The sequence below is a fragment of the Phalangium opilio genome, unplaced genomic scaffold (genome assembly GCF_054372755.1).
Source record: "Phalangium opilio isolate 3A_F unplaced genomic scaffold, DU_Popi_V2 ptg000041l_1, whole genome shotgun sequence".
NCBI classification, from domain to species: domain Eukaryota; kingdom Metazoa; phylum Arthropoda; class Arachnida; order Opiliones; family Phalangiidae; genus Phalangium; species Phalangium opilio.
This window is the reverse complement of record NW_028324165.1, coordinates 1159578-1183670: the sequence shown is the minus strand read 5'-3', so window position 1 is coordinate 1183670 and position 24093 is coordinate 1159578. Positions and strand designations below refer to the sequence as shown.

General features: G+C 33.7%; 1 protein-coding gene and 2 long non-coding RNA genes across 4 annotated transcripts; all 3 read right to left on the bottom strand.

The window, feature by feature from the left end:
* Positions 1-2227: 2227 nt before the first annotated feature.
* On the bottom strand, positions 2228-2838 carry LOC149679206 (uncharacterized). The gene is made up of 2 exons (XR_016365907.1): positions 2723-2838; positions 2228-2432 (listed from the first exon to the last, which is right to left on the bottom strand). It is a non-coding gene; the product is annotated as an uncharacterized LOC149679206 (long non-coding RNA).
* Positions 2839-9762: 6924 nt separating this feature from the next.
* Positions 9763-14043, bottom strand: LOC149679205 (uncharacterized). Of its 2 annotated transcripts, none has more exons than XM_089834823.1 (2): positions 12211-14043; positions 9763-12134 (listed from the first exon to the last, which is right to left on the bottom strand). In XM_089834823.1, exon 2 carries the CDS (start codon positions 12013-12015, stop codon positions 10918-10920), a length of 1098 nt encoding a protein of 365 aa, XP_089690949.1. In that variant the 5' UTR covers positions 12016-12134; positions 12211-14043; the 3' UTR covers positions 9763-10917. The 2 variants fall into 2 exon arrangements, with proteins under 2 accessions (XP_089690949.1, XP_089690948.1); XM_089834822.1 differs by having other exon boundaries at positions 9763-12488; positions 12595-14043.
* Positions 14044-16106: 2063 nt separating this feature from the next.
* Positions 16107-17217, bottom strand: LOC149679204 (uncharacterized). Its single transcript, XR_016365696.1, has 3 exons — positions 16546-17217; positions 16401-16482; positions 16107-16337 (listed from the first exon to the last, which is right to left on the bottom strand). It is a non-coding gene; the product is annotated as an uncharacterized LOC149679204 (long non-coding RNA).
* Between the last annotated feature and the right edge of the window lie 6876 nt (positions 17218-24093).

Here is a 24093-nt window from a genome sequence, read left to right as displayed (position 1 = left end):
AAACCGGTTTTTTTCAAATGAAACGGTACTAATCAGTTCATTAAATTAAATAAAAATTAATTCTAACCATCATTTAATTTTTTGGCAGTTTTTTATGCCGAAAAACTCTTGCAGAACCTTGAATTATTTTTGCAAACTTTTAGAAAAACCGGTTTTTTTCAAATGAAACGTTCCTTATCAGTTCATTAAATTAAATAAGAATTAATTCTAACCATCATTAAATTTTTTGGCAGTTTTTATGCCGAAAAACTCTTGCAGAACCTTGAATATTTTTTGCAAACTTTTAGAAAAACCGGTTTTTTTCAAATGAAACGGTACTAATCAGTTCATTAAATTAAATAAGAATTAATTCTAACCATCATTAAATTTTTTGGCAGTTTTTTATGCCGAAAAACTCTTGCAGAACCTTGAATATTTTTTGCAAACTTTTAGAAAAACCGGTTTTTTTCAAATGAAACGGTACTAATCAGTTCATTAAATTAAATAAGAATTAATTCTAACCATCATTAAATTTTTTGGCAGTTTTTATGCCGAAAAACTCTTGCAGAACCTTGAATATTTTTTGCAAACTTTTAGAAAAACCGGTTTTTTACATGAAAACGGTACGGATCAGTTCACTAAATTAAATAAGAATTAATTCTAACCATCATTTAATTTTTTGGCAGTTTTTTATGCCGAAAACCTCTTGCAGAACCTTGAATATTTTTTGCAAACTTTTAGAAAAACCGGTTTTTTTCAAATGAAACGGTACTAATCAGTTCATTAAATTAAATAAGAATTAATTCTAACCATCATGAATTTTTTGGTAGTTTTTTATGCCGAAAAACTCTTGCAGAACCTTGAATATTTTTTGCAAACTTTTAGAAAAACCGGTTTTTTTACATGAAAACGGTACGGATCAGTTCATTTAATTAATTAAGAATTAATTCTAACCATCATTTAATTTTTTGGCAGTTTTTTATGCCGAAAACCTCTTGCAGAACCTTGAATATTTTTTGCAAACTTTTAGAAAAACCGGTTTTTTTCAAATGAAACGGTACTAATCAGTTCATTAAATTAAATAAGAATTAATTCTAACCATCATTAAATTTTTTGGTAGTTTTTTATGCCGAAAAACTCTTGCAGAACCTTGAATTATTTTTGCAAACTTTTAGAAAAACCGGTTTTTTTCATATGAAACGGTACTAATCAGTTCATTAAATTAAATAAAAATTAATTCTAACTATCATTTAATTTTTTGGCAGTTTTTTATGCATAAAAACTCTTGCAGAACCTTGAATTATTTTTGCAAACTTTTAGAAAAACCGGTTTTTTTCATATGAAACGGTACTAATCATTTCATTAAATTAAATAAGAATTAATTCTAACCATCATTAAATTTTTTGGTAGTTTTTTATGCCGAAAAACTCTTGCAGAACCTTGAATTATTTTTGCAAACTTTTAGAAAAACCAGTTTTTTTCAAATGAAACGGTACTAATCAGTTCATTAAATTAAATAAGAATTAATTCTAACCATCATTAATTTTTTTGGTAGTTTTTTATGCCGAAAAACTCTTGCAGAACCTTGAATATTTTTTGCAAACTTTTAGAAAAACCGGTTTTTTTCAAATGAAACGGTACTAATCAGTTCATTAAATTAAATAAAAATTAATTCTAACTATCATTTAATTTTTTGGCAGTTTTTTATGCATAAAAACTCTTGCAGAACCTTGAATTATTTTTGCAAACTTTTAGAAAAACCGGTTTTTTTCAAATGAAACGGTACTAATCAGTTCATTAAATTAAATAAGAATTAATTCTAACCATCATTTAATTTTTTGGCAGTTTTTTATGCCGAAAAACTCTTGCAGAACCTTGAATTATTTTTGCAAACTTTTAGAAAAACCGGTTTTTTTCAAATGAAACGGTACTAATCAGTTCATTAAATTAAATAAGAATTAATTCTAACCATCATTAAATTTTTTGGTAGTTTTTTATGCCGAAAAACTCTTGCAGGACCTTGAATATTTTTTGCAAACTTTTAGAAAAACCGGTTTTTTTACATGAAAACGGCACGGATCAGTTCATTAAATCAAATAAGAATTAATTCTAACCATCATTTAATTTTTTGGCAGTTTTTTATGCCGAAAAACTCTTGCAGAACCTTGAATATTTTTTGCAAACTTTTAGAAAAACCGGTTTTTTTCAAATGAAACGGTACTAATCAGTTCATTAAATTAAATAAGAATTAATTCTAACCATCATTTAATTTTTTGGCAGTTTTTATGCCGAAAACCTCTTGCAGAACCTTGGATGTTTTTTGCAAACTTTTAGAGAAACCGGTTTTTTTACATGAAAACGGTACGGATCAGTTCATTAAATTAAATAAGAATTAATTCTAACCATCATTTAATTTTTTGGCAGTTTTTTATGCCGAAAAACTCTTGCAGAACCTTGAATATTTTTTGCAAACTTTTAGAAAAACCGGTTTTTTTCAAATGAAACGGTACTAATCAGTTCATTAAATTAAAAAAGAATTAATTCTAACCATCATTTAATTTTTTGGCAGTTTTTTATGCCGAAAAACTCTTGCAGAACCTTGAATTATTTTTGCAAACTTTTAGAAAAACCGGTTTTTTTCAAATGAAACGTTCCTTATCAGTTCATTAAATTAAATAAGAATTAATTCTAACCATCATTAAATTTTTTGGTAGTTTTTTATGACTAAAAACTCTTGCAGAACCTTGAATATTTTTTGCAAACTTTTAGAAAAACCGGTTTTTTTTCAAATGAAACGGTACTAATCAGTTCATTAAATTAAATAAGAATTAATTCTAACCATCATTAAATTTTTTGGCAGTTTTTATGCCGAAAAACTCTTGCAGAACCTTGAATATTTTTTGCAAACTTTTAGAAAAACCGGTTTTTTACATGAAAACGGTACGGATCAGTTCACTAAATTAAATAAGAATTAATTCTAACCATCATTTAATTTTTTGGCAGTTTTTTATGCCGAAAACCTCTTGCAGAACCTTGAATATGTTTTGCAAACTTTTAGAAAAACCGGTTTTTTTCAAATGAAACGGTACTAATCAGTTCATTAAATTAAATAAAAATTAATTCTAACTATCATTTAATTTTTTGGCAGTTTTTATGCATAAAAACTCTTGCAGAACCTTGAATTATTTTTGCTAACTTTTAGAAAAACCGGTTTTTTTCAAATGAAACGGTACTAATCAGTTCATTAAATTAAATAAAAATTAATTCTAACCATCATTTAATTTTTTGGCAGTTTTTTATGCCGAAAAACTCTTGCAGAACCTTGAATTATTTTTGCAAACTTTTAGAAAAACCGGTTTTTTTCAAATGAAACGTTCCTTATCAGTTCATTAAATTAAATAAGAATTAATTCTAACCATCATTAAATTTTTTGGCAGTTTTTATGCCGAAAAACTCTTGCAGAACCTTGAATATTTTTTGCAAACTTTTAGAAAAACCGGTTTTTTTCAAATGAAACGGTACTAATCAGTTCATTAAATTAAATAAGAATTAATTCTAACCATCATTAAATTTTTTGGCAGTTTTTATGCCGAAAAACTCTTGCAGAACCTTGAATATTTTTTGCAAACTTTTAGAAAAACCGGTTTTTTACATGAAAACGGTACGGATCAGTTCACTAAATTAAATAAGAATTAATTCTAACCATCATTAAATTTTTTGGTAGTTTTTTATGCCGAAAAACTCTTGCAGAACCTTGAATATTTTTTGCAAACTTTTAGAAAAACCGGTTTTTTTCAAATGAAACGGTACTAATCAGTTCATTAAATTCAATAAGAATTAATTCTAACCATCATTAATTTTTTTGGTAGTTTTTTATGCCGAAAAACTCTTGCAGAACCTTGAATATTTTTTGCAAACTTTTAGAAAAACCGGTTTTTTACATGAAAACGGTACGGATCAGTTCACTAAATTAAATAAGAATTAATTCTAACCATCATTAAATTTTTTGGTAGTTTTTTATGCCGAAAAACTCTTGCAGAACCTTGAATATTTTTTGCAAACTTTTAGAAAAACCGGTTTTTTTCAAATGAAACGGTACTAATCAGTTCATTAAATTCAATAAGAATTAATTCTAACCATCATTTAATTTTTTGGCAGTTTTTTATGCCGAAAAACTCTTGCAGAACCTTGAATATTTTTTGCAAACTTTTAGAAAAACCGGTTTTTTTCAAATGAAACGGTACTAATCAGTTCATTAAATTAAAAAAGAATTAATTCTAACCATCATTTAATTTTTTGGCAGTTTTTTATGCCGAAAACCTCTTGCAGAACCTTGAATTATTTTTGCAAACTTTTAGAAAAACCGGTTTTTTTCAAATGAAACGTTCCTTATCAGTTCATTAAATTAAATAAGAATTAATTCTAACCATCATTAAATTTTTTGGCAGTTTTTATGCCGAAAAACTCTTGCAGAACCTTGAATATTTTTTGCAAACTTTTAGAAAAACCGGTTTTTTTCAAATGAAACGGTACTAATCAGTTCATTAAATTAAATAAGAATTAATTCTAACCATCATTAAATTTTTTGGCAGTTTTTATGCCGAAAAACTCTTGCAGAACCTTGAATATTTTTTGCAAACTTTTAGAAAAACCGGTTTTTTACATGAAAACGGTACGGATCAGTTCACTAAATTAAATAAGAATTAATTCTAACCATCATTAAATTTTTTGGTAGTTTTTTATGCCGAAAAACTCTTGCAGAACCTTGAATATTTTTTGCAAACTTTTAGAAAAACCGGTTTTTTTCAAATGAAACGGTACTAATCAGTTCATTAAATTCAATAAGAATTAATTCTAACCATCATTAATTTTTTTGGTAGTTTTTTATGCCGAAAAACTCTTGCAGAACCTTGAATATTTTTTGCAAACTTTTAGAAAAACCGGTTTTTTACATGAAAACGGTACGGATCAGTTCACTAAATTAAATAAGAATTAATTCTAACCATCATTAAATTTTTTGGTAGTTTTTTATGCCGAAAAACTCTTGCAGAACCTTGAATATTTTTTGCAAACTTTTAGAAAAACCGGTTTTTTTCAAATGAAACGGTACTAATCAGTTCATTAAATTCAATAAGAATTAATTCTAACCATCATTAATTTTTTTGGTAGTTTTTTATGCCGAAAAACTCTTGCAGAACCTTGAATATTTTTTGCAAACTTTTAGAAAAACCGGTTTTTTACATGAAAACGGTACGGATCAGTTCACCAAATTAAATAAGAATTAATTCTAACCATCATTTAATTTTTTGGCAGTTTTTTATGCCGAAAACCTCTTGCAGAACCTTGAATATTTTTTGCAAACTTTTAGAAAAACCGGTTTTTTTCAAATGAAACGGTACTAATCAGTTCATTAAATTAAATAAGAATTAATTCTAACCATCATTAATTTTTTTGGTAGGTTTTTATGCCGAAAAACTCTTGCAGAACCTTGAATATTTTTTGCAAACTTTTAGAAAAACCGGTTTTTTTCAAGGAAAATGTTACTGATCTCTTCACTCATTTAAATAAGAATTATTTATAAACATCGTCCAATTTTTTCCTATTTTTTTTATGCCGAAAACGTCTTGCAGAACTTTGAATCTTTTTGCCAACTTTTACTAAAACTGTTTTTTCTTTCATCAATATTTTTGGGAGAAATTATTTTGGAATTTAAATATTTTTGTAATTTTTGGCAAATTTTTAAAAAATATTTTATTTAAAATCTTTTTCGTGAAGTATTTGTTAAAAAATGTTTTTGCAAAATTACTGTACCAAGTTTTATTGCAAAAAAATTGTCTGACTAAAATTTGCAAAACCTTTTTGCATAAAATATTTTTCAAATATTTTGAAGAAAATTTTTTGCCCTACAATTGGCGAAAATATTTGTATAATATTTTGCAAAACGTTTGGCAAAAATCTTTGCAAAAGTTTTGCAAAAATATTTTCAAAAGTTTTGCAAAAAAATATTTGCAAAGGTTTTGTAAAAATATTTGCAAGTTTTGCAAAAATCTTTGCAAAAGTTTTCAAAACGTTTCTGCAAATATATTTTTGGAAAACATTTATCTTTAAAAATATTTTGTGCAAATATGTTTTGAAAAATATTTTTGCATTTTTTGCAGCATACTATTTTTAACACCACTACTAACAAAAATTTTCATTTGCAAAATGCTACTTGTAAAAAAAATAGAAAAGTAGGGCAACCAGCTACATATATAATTATTTCGCGTAATCGTAAAAGAAGCTGTCGTCGCCTTGTTTTTGAAATGTTGATCGCGTTGTTGAGAAATCTCGAACGAGTTTTCGCGATGTCGAGAAATCTTTTATACAGGTTTACAGGTTTAATGTTTGCCGTACTTAGTACACCCTTTCGAAACAGGGCGGCTCCCCTGTCGGGGGAGCTCAGCAGAAATGTAGCAAAAATTACAAAGTATAATTGACTATTTACAAGTGACAGTGTGAAATACAAATTTACAACGTGAAGACACGGGAGGGGATGATTGTCTTGGTCTCGGGAGTCTGGGCTAAACCAGGCAAGGCGATGAACAGGGAGATGGAATAGCGTCGAACAAGGAGCCCGGCGCAATTAGGTGTTCGCGTCGCCAGGCTCGCTTCTTGGACCACCATAATTCATGGATGACCCGCACTACGGGGACATCCGACGGGGAACCCGTAAGTCCAAGGACATCGGGGAGTGGGTGTCCACGAGACTTGGCGCGCCACTCGGTGGCATCCCAGGGCACGTGGTGGGGCAGTCGAAGATGACATACCCGAGTTCTTCCTCAGCGTGGCCGCAGAGGCGGCACGCAGGGGAAAAGTCACCGAGGGTTGATTGACGGGCGCCGGTTAGCAGGGAGCCGGTGCGTGCTTGGAAGAGGAGGCCACCCCCGTGGGAGCCATCGTAGAAGGATTCCACGGTCGGGAAAGGTTTGGCACTGTAGTGGCAGAGACTAGATTTTTTAGCAACCGCAGAGCGCCATATCCTCTGCGCATGTTCCATGGTCTCGCCGTCTACGAGAGCCTCCCATTCAGCGCCGGAGGATGGCCTGCCGCGTTCGGTACCAACCCCGTATTTACGATCGAGGGCCGAAATCCGAGCAGTCCAAGAAGTGGTCTGGCCATTTGCACGGATAGAATCGTACACTTGCTTGGCAATGTGATTCGGCGGCAATGATGTCGGAGCTTTGACCTCGCCTCGCGTACCTCCAAGGAGCTCCATCCCATTTTGCCCTGTACCGCAGAATTCGCCGCCATGGGGCCCGCATTGAGCGCGGTGCGACCACCATGGTTTGGGTGCGTTCAAGGGCTGTCATGATATGAGCCGGGAAACATAGAACCTCGTTGCCATGCGTTAGAGCCGGTACCGCTACGGCCTTCCACAACGTGCGACCAACGGAATACCGATTATAGGCCACGTCTGCGAGGTTGCGCACGGCCCACCGGAGGCTGTTGCACATTTTGCCGAGCTCTGTGGCTGCACGAGAGAGGTAGTGCCCCATATTGGAGAATTTAACCCCAAGGTACACGTATTCTGTAACTTCAGGGACCGAAAAGCCCTGCAAACGGTAGGCGGGACAAGGGCCATCTCTATTGAAGGCCAGGGAGTTTAATTTCTCCCGACTGAATTGAAGCCCCATAGCGTCAGCCCCATAGTCGTATGGTCGTTGAGTGAATAGGCATATGTGCACCCACCGTAGAGGTTCCGAATCCCGTCGATGATGGACGGTGGTATACCTTTGGAAGCAAGGGTAGCCCAAAGGGTGGATCGATTGATGCTTTCGTATATGTCCACGTAGACAACCTTTTTCTTTTTTTCTTTTCTTTTTCTTTTTCTTTTTCTGGGTTGGAGCTAGGGCGCAGGCCAAAACAGCTCCGTGAGACATATTTAAAATTAGACAATAATAGTATCGGGAAAAACATTGACATGGTTGGTAGGTATGGGTCAGATTAAAATAGAAATTAAAGTGTACACCAGGAAATTTGGGTTATAAAAGTTACATATTCCAGAGGTGGGTTTTTAGCCTAATTTTAAAAGATTTTGCAGAGGGCGAAATTACAATATCATTGGGTAGGGAATTCCATAAGGGAACGACCCGATAAAAAAAGACTGCTTAACGACGTTAAGTCGTGGACGTTTAATGAAAAGTTTTCGAGAGTGACCGCGCGTGGAGGAATGGTTAGCCACAAAGTAACGTTGGGAGGGATCGGAAAGGATATTGAATAGGAGGATGAGGTCAATGGTATCCCAACGAGAGTGGACGGAAGACCAGCCCAACTCTTCAAGTCGTAGTTCGCGGGGAACCCCACGCAGGGCTGGGAGGATCTTGGTGGAACGAGATTGGATTGAGACTAGTGATGAGTAGTCCTTAACGAGATGAGGTCGCCAAATCGGGGAGCAATATTCAAGTATGGGCCGCACAAATTGGTTGTAGAGGAGGGTAAGGGAGGACTGGTCGAGGTAGGAGAAATTTCGGCTAAGTGCACCGACAACATTACTGGTACGGGACGCAAGCGTGGCGCAGTGTTTGGAGGAGGAAAGGTCAGAAGAAACGATGACGCCTAGGTCGCGATGATCACAAACGCGTTCTAACCTGAAACCATTCAAGAAATAAGGGGAGATCGAACCGGGCGATGGCGAGGATGACGGGGACAGTTTTAGATGGTAGGATTTTGAACAATTGAAAGATAGGCCATTTAGGGTGACCCATACGTGTAAGCGCGCAAGGTCATCTTGCAACGTTTTAACATCCTCGTACGATGTGATCACCCGAAACATCTTAATATCATCAGCGTAAAGGGCTATCGGACTGAGTATTTCAGTGGGCATGTCATTGATGTAGAGCAGGAATAAGAGCGGGCCCAAAACGCTACCCTGTGGGACCCCACTAGCAACATCAACTGGATCGCTGAGAATCCCGGAGAGAGAGACCCGTTGAGAGCGCTTAGTCAAATAGATTGAAAGCCAATGTAGCAGGGCTCCGTGGATGCCATAGGAAGCTAGTTTAGAAATGAGACGAGCATGGGGAACGGAGTCGAAAGCCTTGGAAATGTCAAGGTATATGACATCAACAGGGAAACCTGCATCAAAAGCTTCCAGCCAGGTGTGGAAAGTAGTAAGCAAGTTGGTGGTGGTGGATTTACCTTTTAAAAAGCCGTGCTGGGAAGCGTGAAGATAGGACTTGACGTGGTTGTGTAGAACGTTTTTGATATGTTGTTCAAGGGCTTTACAAATTGCGGAGGTCAAGCTAATTGGGCGGTAGTTTTGCGGGTCACTTTTTGAACCGGACTTTTTATAAACGGGGACGACGTGAGCCGTGAGCCAGTCTTCAGGCAGAACACCTTCTTCTAGGGAACGCGAGAACAGTATTTCTAAGGGGCGAGAGATGGTATTGGCGCAGCCACGGAGGAAACGATTTGGGACATGGTCAGGGCCAGCAGCGGATGGTGCTTTTAAGTTCTTGAGGATAAGACGGATCTCGGAACGAGTAGGGGGAGTAAAAATGAGTTGGTGAGGGCAAATTTCAGGTAAATTAGCAGAGGAGGAGCAGGGCAATCGCGAAAAATTTTGATGGAAGCGTGCATTAAATAAATTGGCTGAAGCCAGAGGGGGCGGGATGGACCCGTCAGGTAGTTTTATGGAGGGGCCAGAGTTTGGGGGTTTAAGCCTGCGATTTACAAACTTCCAGAAAATCGCAGGGTTTGAGCGGAGCTGTTTGAACTTGCGTCTGTCACGCTGACGGTGAGCCTTGAAGATCGCAGCCTTAGCATCAGCAACTGCAGAATTGTATGCAATACGAAGGGCAGCCACACGAGCTGGCCTATCGGCTGAGATTGCTATTCTTAATTTCCGCCACAGACGTTCCTTTCTGCGAAGGGTGCGTTTAGTTTAGCGGGAGATCCAAGGCTTGCAACGGTTAGGGCCAGGGGTGGGAGTAGTCTTTGGAACGTGGGTGTCTATAATGGAGTAGAGACGGGCGAGGAAGTTTGACCAGCCAGAAGGAAAATTTGGCGTGTCCAATAGAGAAACCCAATTTGTTTCAGCAATGGCCTTGTTAATGTTATCATAGTCAGCAGCAGAAAAATTGTAAGAACTAGCTTCAGTCCCATGGGTAGGAGTGGCGCTTAGCAATGGGTAAGCAATGGAGAGGACGACGTGGTCGCTACGGCCTAGGGGAATTTCCTCACAAACCTCTGGTTCAACGTTGTCGTGGGTTATAACTAAGTCTAGGACGTTACAGGAGTTTGATCTGGTTTGGCTGTAACGTGTGGGAAAGAGAACATGCTGTTTTAAAAATGAGGTTTGCAACAGGGTTATCAAGGACCTGTGGTCTAGCGAGGCGCAGGGAGCGCCATAGGGAAGGACCAATCAATAGAGGGTAGGTTTAGGTCGCCAGCAATTAGTAAATTAGGGAACTTTCGCGCATAAGAGCCAAAATTGCTGAGGAGGAGCGCAGTGTCCAGGGTAGTGTCAGGAGATCGGTAGGCGCAGCAGAGAAACAACGGGGGGTCATTTGTTGTTAGACGAAGCGTAAGGCAAAGCTGTTCAGGGAAGGAGGGGCTTTCGAGGGTAAATACGTGGGCGTGAATACGAGATTTAGTGTACACCAATAGGCCCCCGCCATGAGAGGAGGTCCGGTCCTTACGAAAGAGGGAGTAACCCTGAAGATGGAGGGAGGAATCCGGGATACTGGGCTTAGCGAACGATTCCATAACACAAATAACGTCGGCATGCCATTCAGCAACGCGGGCGGTCAACTCTCCGAACTTTGAGAGTACACTCTGCGCATTAAAAACATAAATATTCAAGGGAACAATCCATTGGGGGAAAGAAGGCCTGAAAAAGTCTTTTCGCGAATGAGAGGGAAATGGGCGATATTGGTTGAGACGCGAAAGAGGGAGCGTCTAGGTTTTTGCAGAGATGACTTCCATAACGCATGTGGTCTGGGGGTCAGCCGGGGTAGAGATTGGGACTATTTCACCGCGAACGATAGAGTACTTTTGAAGGCCACTAGAGTTGAGTTGTTTAAGTTGTTGGCGAAGATCATAGTGCACCCGCTGCTGGGTAGGAGTGCGGTCAATTGTGTAAGAGTAGGGAAAATTGTAGGCTGAGTCTGAACGCAATTCGTGTAGTTGAGAGATGAAACATTTACGATCCGTAACGCGACTGAAGGTGAACACGAGGGGTCGGATTTTCTCACCATTGGGAAGGTAGCGACCGCGGCGCGAGACCGAAACCTGGCTAATGCCAGATGCGGAGAAACCAGAGTCACGAAGAATAATACGCGCAAAACGGTTGTCCTCAGCAGGAGAGTCGTCGTCCGGGTAGTTGAAAATAAGAGCGTTGAGCTTACGGCGTTGTATTTGAAAGGCTTCAGAGGCGTCGTGGTGCGAAGAGTCGTAACGGGTAGCAGTAGCGGTAGTACCCGCAGGGAAAGGCGGGCGAGAATCCAAATCGCGATCAGCGGAGTGGGAAGACAAGTTTGAGACTAGGTCCTTGAGACAGTTGACTTCAGCTTCCAGGGTATTATATTTGGTTGAGGAGTCAGGAGGGAGGGTAAGAGAAGACTTGAGAAGCGCCAACTCAGACTGGAGATCCGGAGGCAAGGAGAGAGACTTCATCTTCTGAACCTCCGAGCGGAGCAGCGTCAAAGACGAATCATAATTAGCTTGAGATTCGGTAAGCTGAACCGTCAGGTTGGAGACCGTAGTGGACAGTGCCGTGAGATCATCAAGAAATGAGGGTTGTTGTTGTGGTGAGCGCTTGTCCAAGAGCGCCACAGTAGAGGCCAATTTCTCAACCTCAAGGGGACACTCGTCATGTTGCACCATTTCCATCAGGTGCGAAACGACAAACAGGCTGTCCACAAGCCTACGACACTGTTGAAAACCCTCTGTCGTGCGGATGTCGGGAAATCTCGAACGAGTCGTGGGGACGCCTCTTTCCCAGCAGCTACATTCCGCCCGCAGCAACATCAGTAGTAACGTTCTGGACCTCGGCATTACTAATGCTACAGTACTTCCAACTTTATTAGCCTTCCCATCGTTAGGAGGTAGCGATCATCTGACCCTCAAATCTTATTTCTCCTATCAGATTCACAATGCGACACTCACCCGCGTGCCTTCAATAAAAACTATGATTACTCCCGCGCTGATTTCAATGCACTCAATGCGATTCTGGCCATGTTGTCTGCTTACCAATTTCTACCCTTTCTATTGATGATGCTTGGGACCACTTTAGTTCCCATCTCTTTCGCTGCATTGAGGTTTTTGTTCCTGTCTACGATGTATTCGATCAGCCCTTATGCTTCACGTCCACCCATTTATCAGTGAATTCCAGCATGGTTTTCTCAACAATAGATCGGTGGAGACCAACTTTCTCCCTGCTCTGCATTGTTGGATGGAAACCTTCGATGCTGGCCAAGAATCTCTTCTTTGGAGTCTTTAACAACATTTTCCACTGGATCAAGAGTTACCTAATAGGTACCAGTCGGTAAGAGTGACATCCTCCCAGTCTTGAGGGAGGCACTCAGGGCAGTGTTCTCGGGCCCCTTCTGTTTGTCCTTTACATTAACGACTTACCATCTGTTGTTTCCTTAGATCTTTTTCTGTGTTACAAAGAGACCTCAGTGCGATCTATCATCGGCCCGTTTAATGATACGAAATCCGGTCCGTGACATTTAGTAAATCTCCTATTCGAAATCCGAATCGAGTACTCGTTTAAACGAATATTATTCGTTTTTAAAGTAATGTAGTTCGAGCATAGGGAAGTGTGTTGTAGAACGATTAGAGACTTGTAGCTTCCCCTCTACTAAAAAGCTAGACCTTGTTTGTCCATAAAAAGGGGTATGCATTTTGATCCTCCCTCCGTAACTAGACGAGCCCTTGTAAACATGAAAGATGACCGCGAGCCACTGACGTTGAAACCGGTTTTCGGTTAACCGATTAATTTAAATGGCCGTTTTAACCGCTCCAAAAAATTGGACAAAAAACTGGTTTGTCAGAAAACCGGTTTTTATTCGGCCGTTTATGATAGATGTTGAAAAATGCTATATTCCAACATAGACCCGAAGACCGAATATTAGTACGAGTAGGCGATAACTAGTGCCGTTTTCCATTGTTATTCTAGAATATACCAATGGAAAATTACTCCACAGATTTTTCTTGGAGTGAGAACGAAAGTTCCTTTAAAATTGATATGTGCCCTTGGTGGTAGATTGCTAGTAGTAAACAGAAGGTAAGTAACAACTGTCGAAAAACTAAAACTTTTAATTTTGTGAATTGAAAAAACCGATTAAAACCTAAGAATTAAAAAACGGTGCTCCGAAGAGTAAAAAAAACCGGTTTCGGTTAAACCGGGCGGTATTTGACATCCCTAGTGTATCGAGTCTGAGTGCCAGGAATTTCTCAAGCGTTTGCAAATCTTATTTAAAATGCCTTTACTATTTTTTCTATTTATATTAACTATAATATGGAAAATATTCAAAGAGTTAAGCCGGGAAAAAAGAAAACTACGCCTTCTTTAAAACGCGTGTCCTCTAGGAGAATGGAGAAATGACGTCAGAGATTGTAGGCTCGTTATGCGCAAACATTATGCGAGGAACACTAAATGACTAGTACGCATATGTCTCGGCACTAGAGGCCCAGTCTCTACTCTTTCTACAACACACCTCCGTGCTAAGACTGAGTATTTCGTGAAGGAAAAGCAAAACACCGGGAACTGCGCATTCGCGTTGAAATTCAAAAGAAAAAAAAGAAGCCGCTTTATGTATGTTATGTGACCATACTAGTCCTTAACATCTTCAATCGAATACTCGTTTACTATTGGAATTTAGCACCTAGGAAACGATTACTCGGTTTATGGAACTATATTCGTTTTTAAAACGGTTATTCGAATTTCTTTTCGAATAACCGTTTTGTGAATCGAATACTCGTTTTTGTCAAAATGGCAAATTCGATTCGTCGAATCAAATACTCGATTCGAATTAAACGAATAGTATTCGAAAATTCGAGTATTCACACAGCCCTAAAAAAACATAACCTAACCTAACCTAAGTTGGGAAGTCAATGAAGATAAACAACAATATTTGGAAAAGGCATATTATTTTGGGAAGTCAATGAAGATAAACAACAATATTTTGGAAAAGGCATATTATTTTGGGAAGTCAATGAAGATAAACAACAACATGGTTGAACTCTGATGTCAGTTGAATAAAAAGAATATAAGCCTAAAAGTACTTGTCATGTTCGTTAATTAAATATCTCAAATTTTTCACGAAAATTTTACGGCAATGTCGCGGCGCCTAATTGTCTCGGCGCCTAAATGTCTCGGTGCCAAATTGTTGCGGAGCCTAAATGTCTCGGTGCCAAAGTTGTCGCGGAGCCTAAATGTCGCGGCACCAAATTGTCGCGGAGCCTAACTGTCCCGGCGCCTAAGTGGCGGTGCCTAAATGACCGGCGCCTAAATGTCGGCGCCCAAATGTCCCGTTCCGACAAAATCTGCGGTCTTGGGCATCCAAAAAAATATGTGGACCATTGACAGCCCCTCCCCTTACTATTTAAACGGACAAACCATACTGGAAGTTAATAAGTGTAGGGACCCGGGTGTCCAAATTACTCATAACCTAACACCTCATAAACACATCCCTAGATCCCGTGGCCATGCTAAAACATAGATTACAGACTAGGAGGATAAATACCATTTACACAGACAGACAGACACAAGGAGGCCCAACTCACTCGTTAGGGGGAACGACTCGTTCGAGATGAAGATTTCAAAATCAAGGCGACGACAGCTTCTTTTAGGATTTCGCGAAATAATTATAAGCTGGTTGCCCTACTCTATTTTTTTACAAGTAGCATTTTGCAAATGAACATTATTATGCTTCAATAAATGCAAAAATTTGCAATAATATTTTACAAAACATTTCTGCCAACATATATTTAAAGATAAATGTTTTCCAAAAATATATTTGCAAAAGTTTTGCAAAAATATTTGAAAACGTTTTTCAAAAATATTTGCAAAAGTTTTGCAAAAATGTTTGCAAAAAATTTGCAAAAGTGTTTGCAAAAGTTTTGCAAAAATGCTTGTAAAAGTTTTCCAAAAAATGTTTGCAAAAGTTTTGCAAAACTTTTGCAAAGATTTTTGCAAACATTTTTGCAAAGATTTTTGAAAACATTTTTGCAAAACTTTTGCAAACATTTTTGCAAAACTTTTGCAAGCATTTTTGCAAAACTTTTGCAAACAATTTTGCAAACATTTTTGCAAAACTTTTGCAAACATTTTTGCAAATATTTTTGAAAAACGTTTTCAAATATTTTTGCAAAACTTTTGCAAACATTTTTGCAAAACTTTTGCAAACATTTTTGCAAAACTTTTGCAAGCATTTTTGCAAAACTTTTGCAAACAATTTTGCAAACATTTTTGCAAAACTTTTGCAAACATTTTTGCAAATATTTTTGAAAAACGTTTTCAAATATTTTTGCAAAACTTTTGCAAAGATTTTAGCAAAAATGTTTGCAAAAGTTTTGCTAAAACTTTTGCAAACATTTTTGCAAAACTTTTGCAAACAATTTTGCAAAACTTTTGCAAACATTTTTGCAAAACTTTTGCAAACATTTTAGCAAAACTTTTGTAAATATTTTAGCAAAACTTTTGCAAACATTTTTGCAAAACTTTTGCAAAGATTTTTGCAAAACATTTTTCCAAACTTTTGCAATAGATTTTTGCAAACTTTTGCAAAGATTTTTACAAAACTTTTGCAAACATTTTTGCAAATATTTTTGGAAAACGTTTTCAAATATATTTGCAAAATTTTTGCAAAGATTTTTGAAAAACTTTTGCAAAATCTTGAAAATAAAAAAGGTTTGCAAAATAGCTTTGCAAAAAATTACAGGACTAAGAGTTTACAAAATATTTTTGCAAATATTTGCATATTATTTTAGACAGCGTTTGCAAACAATTTTTGCAAAAATATTTTGCAAACTATTTGTCAAAACCATTTTGCAAAATTGTTTGCAAAAAATGATGTGTCTAAAATCTTGAAAATAGTTTTTGCAAAAAAAATAATATGAAAAGGTTTGCAAAATAGCTTTGCAAAATTTCTTTGGCGAATATGCTTTGCCAAACGTTTTGCAAATTATTATCCAAATATAATGCATGATATTTTGCAAACTAGATCGCAAAAAAGATTCAAAGTTCTGCAAGACGTTTTCGGCATGAAAATGTAGGAAAAAAGTGGACTATGGTTATAAATAACTCTTATTTATTTTTGTGATCAGTACCGTTTTCATGTAAAAAATATTCAAGGTTTCGGCATAAAAAACTACCAAAAAAATAAATAATGGTTAGAATTAATTCTTATTTAATTTTATGAACTAATCCGTACCGTTTTCATGTAAAAAAACCGGTTTTTTAAAAAGTTTGCAAAAATAATTCAAGGTTCTGCAAGAGTTTTTCGGCATAAAAAACTGCCAAAAAATTAAATGATGGTTAGAATTAATTCTTATTTAATTTAATGAACTGATTAGTACCGTTTTCATGTAAAAAAACCGGTTTTTCTAAAAGTTTGCAAAAAATATTCAAGGTTCTGCAAGAGTTTTTCGGCATAAAAACCTACCAAAAAAATTAATGATGGTTAGAATTAATTCTTATTAAATTTAATGAACTGATTAGTACCGTTTCATTTGAAAAAAACCGGTTTTTCTAAAAGTTTGCAAAAAATATTCAAGGTTCTGCAAGAGTTTTTCGGCATAAAAAACTGCCAAAAAAATTAAATGATGGTTAGAATTAATTCTTATTTAATTTAATGAACTGATTAGTACCGTTTCATTTGAAAAAAACCGGTTTTTCTAAAAGTTTGCAAAAAATATTCAAGGTTCTGCAAGAGTTTTTCGGCATAAAAACCTACCAAAAAAATTAATGATGGTTAGAATTAATTCTTATTAAATTTAATGAACTGATTAGTACCGTTTCATTTGAAAAAAACCGGTTTTTCTAAAAGTTTGCAAAAAATATTCAAGGTTCTGCAAGAGTTTTTCGGCATAAAAAACTGCCAAAAAAATTAAATGATGGTTAGAATTAATTCTTATTTAATTTAATGAACTGATTAGTACCGTTTCATTTGAAAAAAACCGGTTTTTCTAAAAGTTTGCAAAAATAATTCAAGGTTCTGCAAGAGTTTTTCGGCATAAAAAACTGCCAAAAAATTAAATGATGGTTAGAATTAATTCTTATTTAATTTAATGAACTGATTAGTACCGTTTTCATGTAAAAAAACCGGTTTTTCTAAAAGTTTGCAAAAAATATTCAAGGTTCTGCAAGAGTTTTTCGGCATAAAAACCTACCAAAAAAATTAATGATGGTTAGAATTAATTCTTATTAAATTTAATGAACTGATTAGTACCGTTTCATTTGAAAAAAACCGGTTTTTCTAAAAGTTTGCAAAAAATATTCAAGGTTCTGCAAGAGTTTTTCGGCATAAAAAACTGCCAAAAAAATTAAATGATGGTTAGAATTAATTCTTATTTAATTTAATGAACTGATTAGAACCGTTTCATTTGAAAAAAACCGGTTTTTCTAAAAGTTTGCAAAAATAATTCAAGGTTCTGCAAGAGTTTTTCGGCATAAAAAACTGCCAAAAAATTAAATGATGGTTAGAATTAATTCTTATTTAATTTAATGAACTGATTAGTACCGTTTCATTTGAAAAAAACCGGTTTTTCTAAAAGTTTGCAAAAAATATTCAAGGTTCTGCAAGAGTTTTTCGGCATAAAAAACTGCCAAAAAATTAAATTATGGTTAGAATTAATTCTTATTTAATTTAATGAACTGATTAGTACCGTTTCATTTGAAAAAAACCGGTTTTTCTAAAAGTTTGCAAAAAATATTCAAGGTTCTGCAAGAGGTTTTCGGCATAAAAAACTGCCAAAAAATTAAATGATGGTTAGAATTAATTCTTATTTGATTTAATGAAGTGATCCGTGCCGTTTTCATGTAAAAAAACCGGTTTTTCTAAAAGTTTGCAAAAAATATTCAAGGTTCTGCAAGAGTTTTTCGGCATAAAAACCTACCAAAAAAATTAATGATGGTTAGAATTAATTCTTATTAAATTTAATGAACTGATTAGTACCGTTTCATTTGAAAAAAACCGGTTTTTCTAAAAGTTTGCAAAAAATATTCAAGGTTCTGCAAGAGTTTTTCGGCATAAAAAACTGCCAAAAAAATTAAATGATGGTTAGAATTAATTCTTATTTAATTTAATGAACTGATTAGTACCGTTTCATTTGAAAAAAACCGGTTTTTCTAAAAGTTTGCAAAAAATATTCAAGGACTGCAAGAGTTTTTCGGCATAAAAACCTACCAAAAAAATTAATGATGGTTAGAATTAATTCTTATTAAATTTAATCAACTGATTAGTACCGTTTCATTTGAAAAAAACCGGTTTTTCTAAAAGTTTGCAAAAAATATTCAAGGTTCTGCAAGAGTTTTTCGGCATAAAAAACTGCCAAAAAAATTAAATGATGGTTAGAATTAATTCTTATTTAATTTAATGAACTGATTAGTACCGTTTCATTTGAAAAAAACCGGTTTTTCTAAAAGTTTGCAAAAAATATTCAAGGACTGCAAGAGTTTTTCGGCATAAAAACCTACCAAAAAAATTAATGATGGTTAGAATTAATTCTTATTAAATTTAATGAACTGATTAGTACCGTTTCATTTGAAAAAAACCGGTTTTTCTAAAAGTTTGCAAAAAATATTCAAGGTTCTGCAAGAGTTTTTCGGCATAAAAAACTGCCAAAAAAATTAAATGATGGTTAGAATTAATTCTTATTTAATTTAATGAACTGATTAGTACCGTTTCATTTGAAAAAACCGGTTTTTCTAAAAGTTTGCAAAAATAATTCAAGGTTCTGCAAGAGTTTCTCGGCATAAAAAACTGCCAAAAAATTAAATGATGGTTAGAATTAATTCTTATTTAATTTAATGAACTGATTAGTACCGTTTCATTTGAAAAAAACCGGTTTTTCTAAAAGTTTGCAAAAAATATTCAAGGTTCTGCAAGAGTTTTTCGGCATAAAAAACTGCCAAAAAATTAAATTATGGTTAGAATTAATTCTTATTTAATTTAATGAACTGATTAGTACCGTTTCATTTGAAAAAAACCGGTTTTTCTAAAAGTTTGCAAAAAATATTCAAGGTTCTGCAAGAGGTTTTCGGCATAAAAAACTGCCAAAAAATTAAATGATGGTTAGAATTAATTCTTATTTGATTTAATGAAGTGATCCGTGCCGTTTTCATGTAAAAAAACCGGTTTTTCTAAAAGTTTGCAAAAAATATTCAAGGTTCTGCAAGAGTTTTTCGGCATAAAAACCTACCAAAAAAATTAATGATGGTTAGAATTAATTCTTATTAAATTTAATGAACTGATTGGTACCGTTTCATTTGAAAAAACCCGGTTTTTCTAAAAGTTTGCAAAAAATATTCAAGGTTCTGCAAGAGTTTTTCGGCATAAAAAACTGCCAAAAAAATTAAATGATGGTTAGAATTAATTCTTATTTAATTTAATGAACTGATTAGTACCGTTTCATTTGAAAAAACCGGTTTTTCTAAAAGTTTGCAAAAATAATTCAAGGTTCTGCAAGAGTTTTTCGGCATAAAAAACTGCCAAAAAATTAAATGATGGTTAGAATTAATTATTATTTAATTTAATGAACTGATTAGTACCGTTTCATTTGAAAAAAACCGGTTTTTCTAAAAGTTTGCAAAAAATATTCAAGGTTCTGCAAGAGTTTTTCGGCATAAAAAACTGCCAAAAAATTAAATTATGGTTAGAATTAATTCTTATTTAATTTAATGAACTGATTAGTACCGTTTCATTTGAAAAAAACCGGTTTTTCTAAAAGTTTGCAAAAAATATTCAAGGTTCTGCAAGAGTTTTTCGGCATAAAAAACTGCCAAAAAAATTAAATGATGGTTAGAATTAATTCTTATTTAATTTAATGAACTGATTAGTACCGTTTCATTTGAAAAAAACCGGTTTTTCTAAAAGTTTGCAAAAAATATTCAAGGACTGCAAGAGTTTTTCGGCATAAAAACCTACCAAAAAAATTAATGATGGTTAGAATTAATTCTTATTTAATTTAATGAACTGATTAGTACCGTTTTCATGTAAAAAAACCGGTTTTTCTAAAAGTTTGCAAAAAATATTCAAGGTTCTGCAAGAGTTTTTCGGCATAAAAACCTACCAAAAAAATTAATGATGGTTAGAATTAATTCTTATTAAATTTAATGAACTGATTAGTACCGTTTCATTTGAAAAAAACCGGTTTTTCTAAAAGTTTGCAAAAAATATTCAAGGTTCTGCAAGAGTTTTTCGGCATAAAAAACTGCCAAAAAAATTAAATGATGGTTAGAATTAATTCTTATTTAATTTAATGAACTGATTAGAACCGTTTCATTTGAAAAAAACCGGTTTTTCTAAAAGTTTGCAAAAATAATTCAAGGTTCTGCAAGAGTTTTTCGGCATAAAAAACCTACCAAAAAAATTAATGATGGTTAGAATTAATTCTTATTAAATTTAATCAACTGATTAGTACCGTTTCATTTGAAAAAAACCGGTTTTTCTAAAAGTTTGCAAAAAATATTCAAGGTTCTGCAAGAGTTTTTCGGCATAAAAAACTGCCAAAAAAATTAAATGATGGTTAGAATTAATTCTTATTTAATTTAATGAACTGATTAGTACCGTTTCATTTGAAAAAAACCGGTTTTTCTAAAAGTTTGCAAAAAATATTCAAGGACTGCAAGAGTTTTTCGGCATAAAAACCTACCAAAAAAATTAATGATGGTTAGAATTAATTCTTATTAAATTTAATGAACTGATTAGTACCGTTTCATTTGAAAAAAACCGGTTTTTCTAAAAGTTTGCAAAAAATATTCAAGGTTCTGCAAGAGTTTTTCGGCATAAAAAACTGCCAAAAAAATTAAATGATGGTTAGAATTAATTCTTATTTAATTTAATGAACTGATTAGTACCGTTTCATTTGAAAAAACCGGTTTTTCTAAAAGTTTGCAAAAATAATTCAAGGTTCTGCAAGAGTTTCTCGGCATAAAAAACTGCCAAAAAATTAAATGATGGTTAGAATTAATTCTTATTTAATTTAATGAACTGATTAGTACCGTTTCATTTGAAAAAAACCGGTTTTTCTAAAAGTTTGCAAAAAATATTCAAGGTTCTGCAAGAGTTTTTCGGCATAAAAAACTGCCAAAAAATTAAATTATGGTTAGAATTAATTCTTATTTAATTTAATGAACTGATTAGTACCGTTTCATTTGAAAAAAACCGGTTTTTCTAAAAGTTTGCAAAAAATATTCAAGGTTCTGCAAGAGGTTTTCGGCATAAAAAACTGCCAAAAAATTAAATGATGGTTAGAATTAATTCTTATTTGATTTAATGAAGTGATCCGTGCCGTTTTCATGTAAAAAAACCGGTTTTTCTAAAAGTTTGCAAAAAATATTCAAGGTTCTGCAAGAGTTTTTCGGCATAAAAACCTACCAAAAAAATTAATGATGGTTAGAATTAATTCTTATTAAATTTAATGAACTGATTGGTACCGTTTCATTTGAAAAAACCCGGTTTTTCTAAAAGTTTGCAAAAAATATTCAAGGTTCTGCAAGAGTTTTTCGGCATAAAAAACTGCCAAAAAAATTAAATGATGGTTAGAATTAATTCTTATTAAATTTAATGAACTGATTAGTACCGTTTCATTTGAAAAAACCGGTTTTTCTAAAAGTTTGCAAAAATAATTCAAGGTTCTGCAAGAGTTTTTCGGCATAAAAAACTGCCAAAAAATTAAATGATGGTTAGAATTAATTCTTATTTAATTTAATGAACTGATTAGTACCGTTTCATTTGAAAAAAACCGGTTTTTCTAAAAGTTTGCAAAAAATATTCAAGGTTCTGCAAGAGTTTTTCGGCATAAAAAACTGCCAAAAAATTAAATTATGGTTAGAATTAATTCTTATTTAATTTAATGAACTGATTAGTACCGTTTCATTTGAAAAAAACCGGTTTTTCTAAAAGTTTGCAAAAAATATTCAAGGTTCTGCAAGAGGTTTTCGGCATAAAAAACTGCCAAAAAATTAAATGATGGTTAGAATTAATTCTTATTTGATTTAATGAAGTGATCCGTGCCGTTTTCATGTAAAAAAACCGGTTTTTCTAAAAGTTTGCAAAAAATATTCAAGGTTCTGCAAGAGTTTTTCGGCATAAAAACCTACCAAAAAAATTAATGATGGTTAGAATTAATTCTTATTAAATTTAATGAACTGATTAGTACCGTTTCATTTGAAAAAAACCGGTTTTTCTAAAAGTTTGCAAAAAATATTCAAGGTTCTGCAAGAGTTTTTCGGCATAAAAAACTGCCAAAAAAATTAAATGATGGTTAGAATTAATTCTTATTTAATTTAATGAACTGATTAGTACCGTTTCATTTGAAAAAAACCGGTTTTTCTAAAAGTTTGCAAAAAATATTCAAGGACTGCAAGAGTTTTTCGGCATAAAAACCTACCAAAAAAATTAATGATGGTTAGAATTAATTCTTATTAAATTTAATCAACTGATTAGTACCGTTTCATTTGAAAAAAACCGGTTTTTCTAAAAGTTTGCAAAAAATATTCAAGGTTCTGCAAGAGTTTTTCGGCATAAAAAACTGCCAAAAAAATTAAATGATGGTTAGAATTAATTCTTATTTAATTTAATGAACTGATTAGTACCGTTTCATTTGAAAAAAACCGGTTTTTCTAAAAGTTTGCAAAAAATATTCAAGGACTGCAAGAGTTTTTCGGCATAAAAACCTACCAAAAAAATTAATGATGGTTAGAATTAATTCTTATTAAATTTAATGAACTGATTAGTACCGTTTCATTTGAAAAAAACCGGTTTTTCTAAAAGTTTGCAAAAAATATTCAAGGTTCTGCAAGAGTTTTTCGGCATAAAAAACTGCCAAAAAAATTAAATGATGGTTAGAATTAATTCTTATTTAATTTAATGAACTGATTAGTACCGTTTCATTTGAAAAAACCGGTTTTTCTAAAAGTTTGCAAAAATAATTCAAGGTTCTGCAAGAGTTTCTCGGCATAAAAAACTGCCAAAAAATTAAATGATGGTTAGAATTAATTCTTATTTAATTTAATGAACTGATTAGTACCGTTTCATTTGAAAAAAACCGGTTTTTCTAAAAGTTTGCAAAAAATATTCAAGGTTCTGCAAGAGTTTTTCGGCATAAAAAACTGCCAAAAAATTAAATTATGGTTAGAATTAATTCTTATTTAATTTAATGAACTGATTAGTACCGTTTCATTTGAAAAAAACCGGTTTTTCTAAAAGTTTGCAAAAAATATTCAAGGTTCTGCAAGAGGTTTTCGGCATAAAAAACTGCCAAAAAATTAAATGATGGTTAGAATTAATTCTTATTTGATTTAATGAAGTGATCCGTGCCGTTTTCATGTAAAAAAACCGGTTTTTCTAAAAGTTTGCAAAAAATATTCAAGGTTCTGCAAGAGTTTTTCGGCATAAAAACCTACCAAAAAAATTAATGATGGTTAGAATTAATTCTTATTAAATTTAATGAACTGATTGGTACCGTTTCATTTGAAAAAACCCGGTTTTTCTAAAAGTTTGCAAAAAATATTCAAGGTTCTGCAAGAGTTTTTCGGCATAAAAAACTGCCAAAAAAATTAAATGATGGTTAGAATTAATTCTTATTTAATTTAATGAACTGATTAGTACCGTTTCATTTGAAAAAACCGGTTTTTCTAAAAGTTTGCAAAAATAATTCAAGGTTCTGCAAGAGTTTTTCGGCATAAAAAACTGCCAAAAAATTAAATGATGGTTAGAATTAATTATTATTTAATTTAATGAACTGATTAGTACCGTTTCATTTGAAAAAAACCGGTTTTTCTAAAAGTTTGCAAAAAATATTCAAGGTTCTGCAAGAGTTTTTCGGCATAAAAAACTGCCAAAAAATTAAATTATGGTTAGAATTAATTCTTATTTAATTTAATGAACTGATTAGTACCGT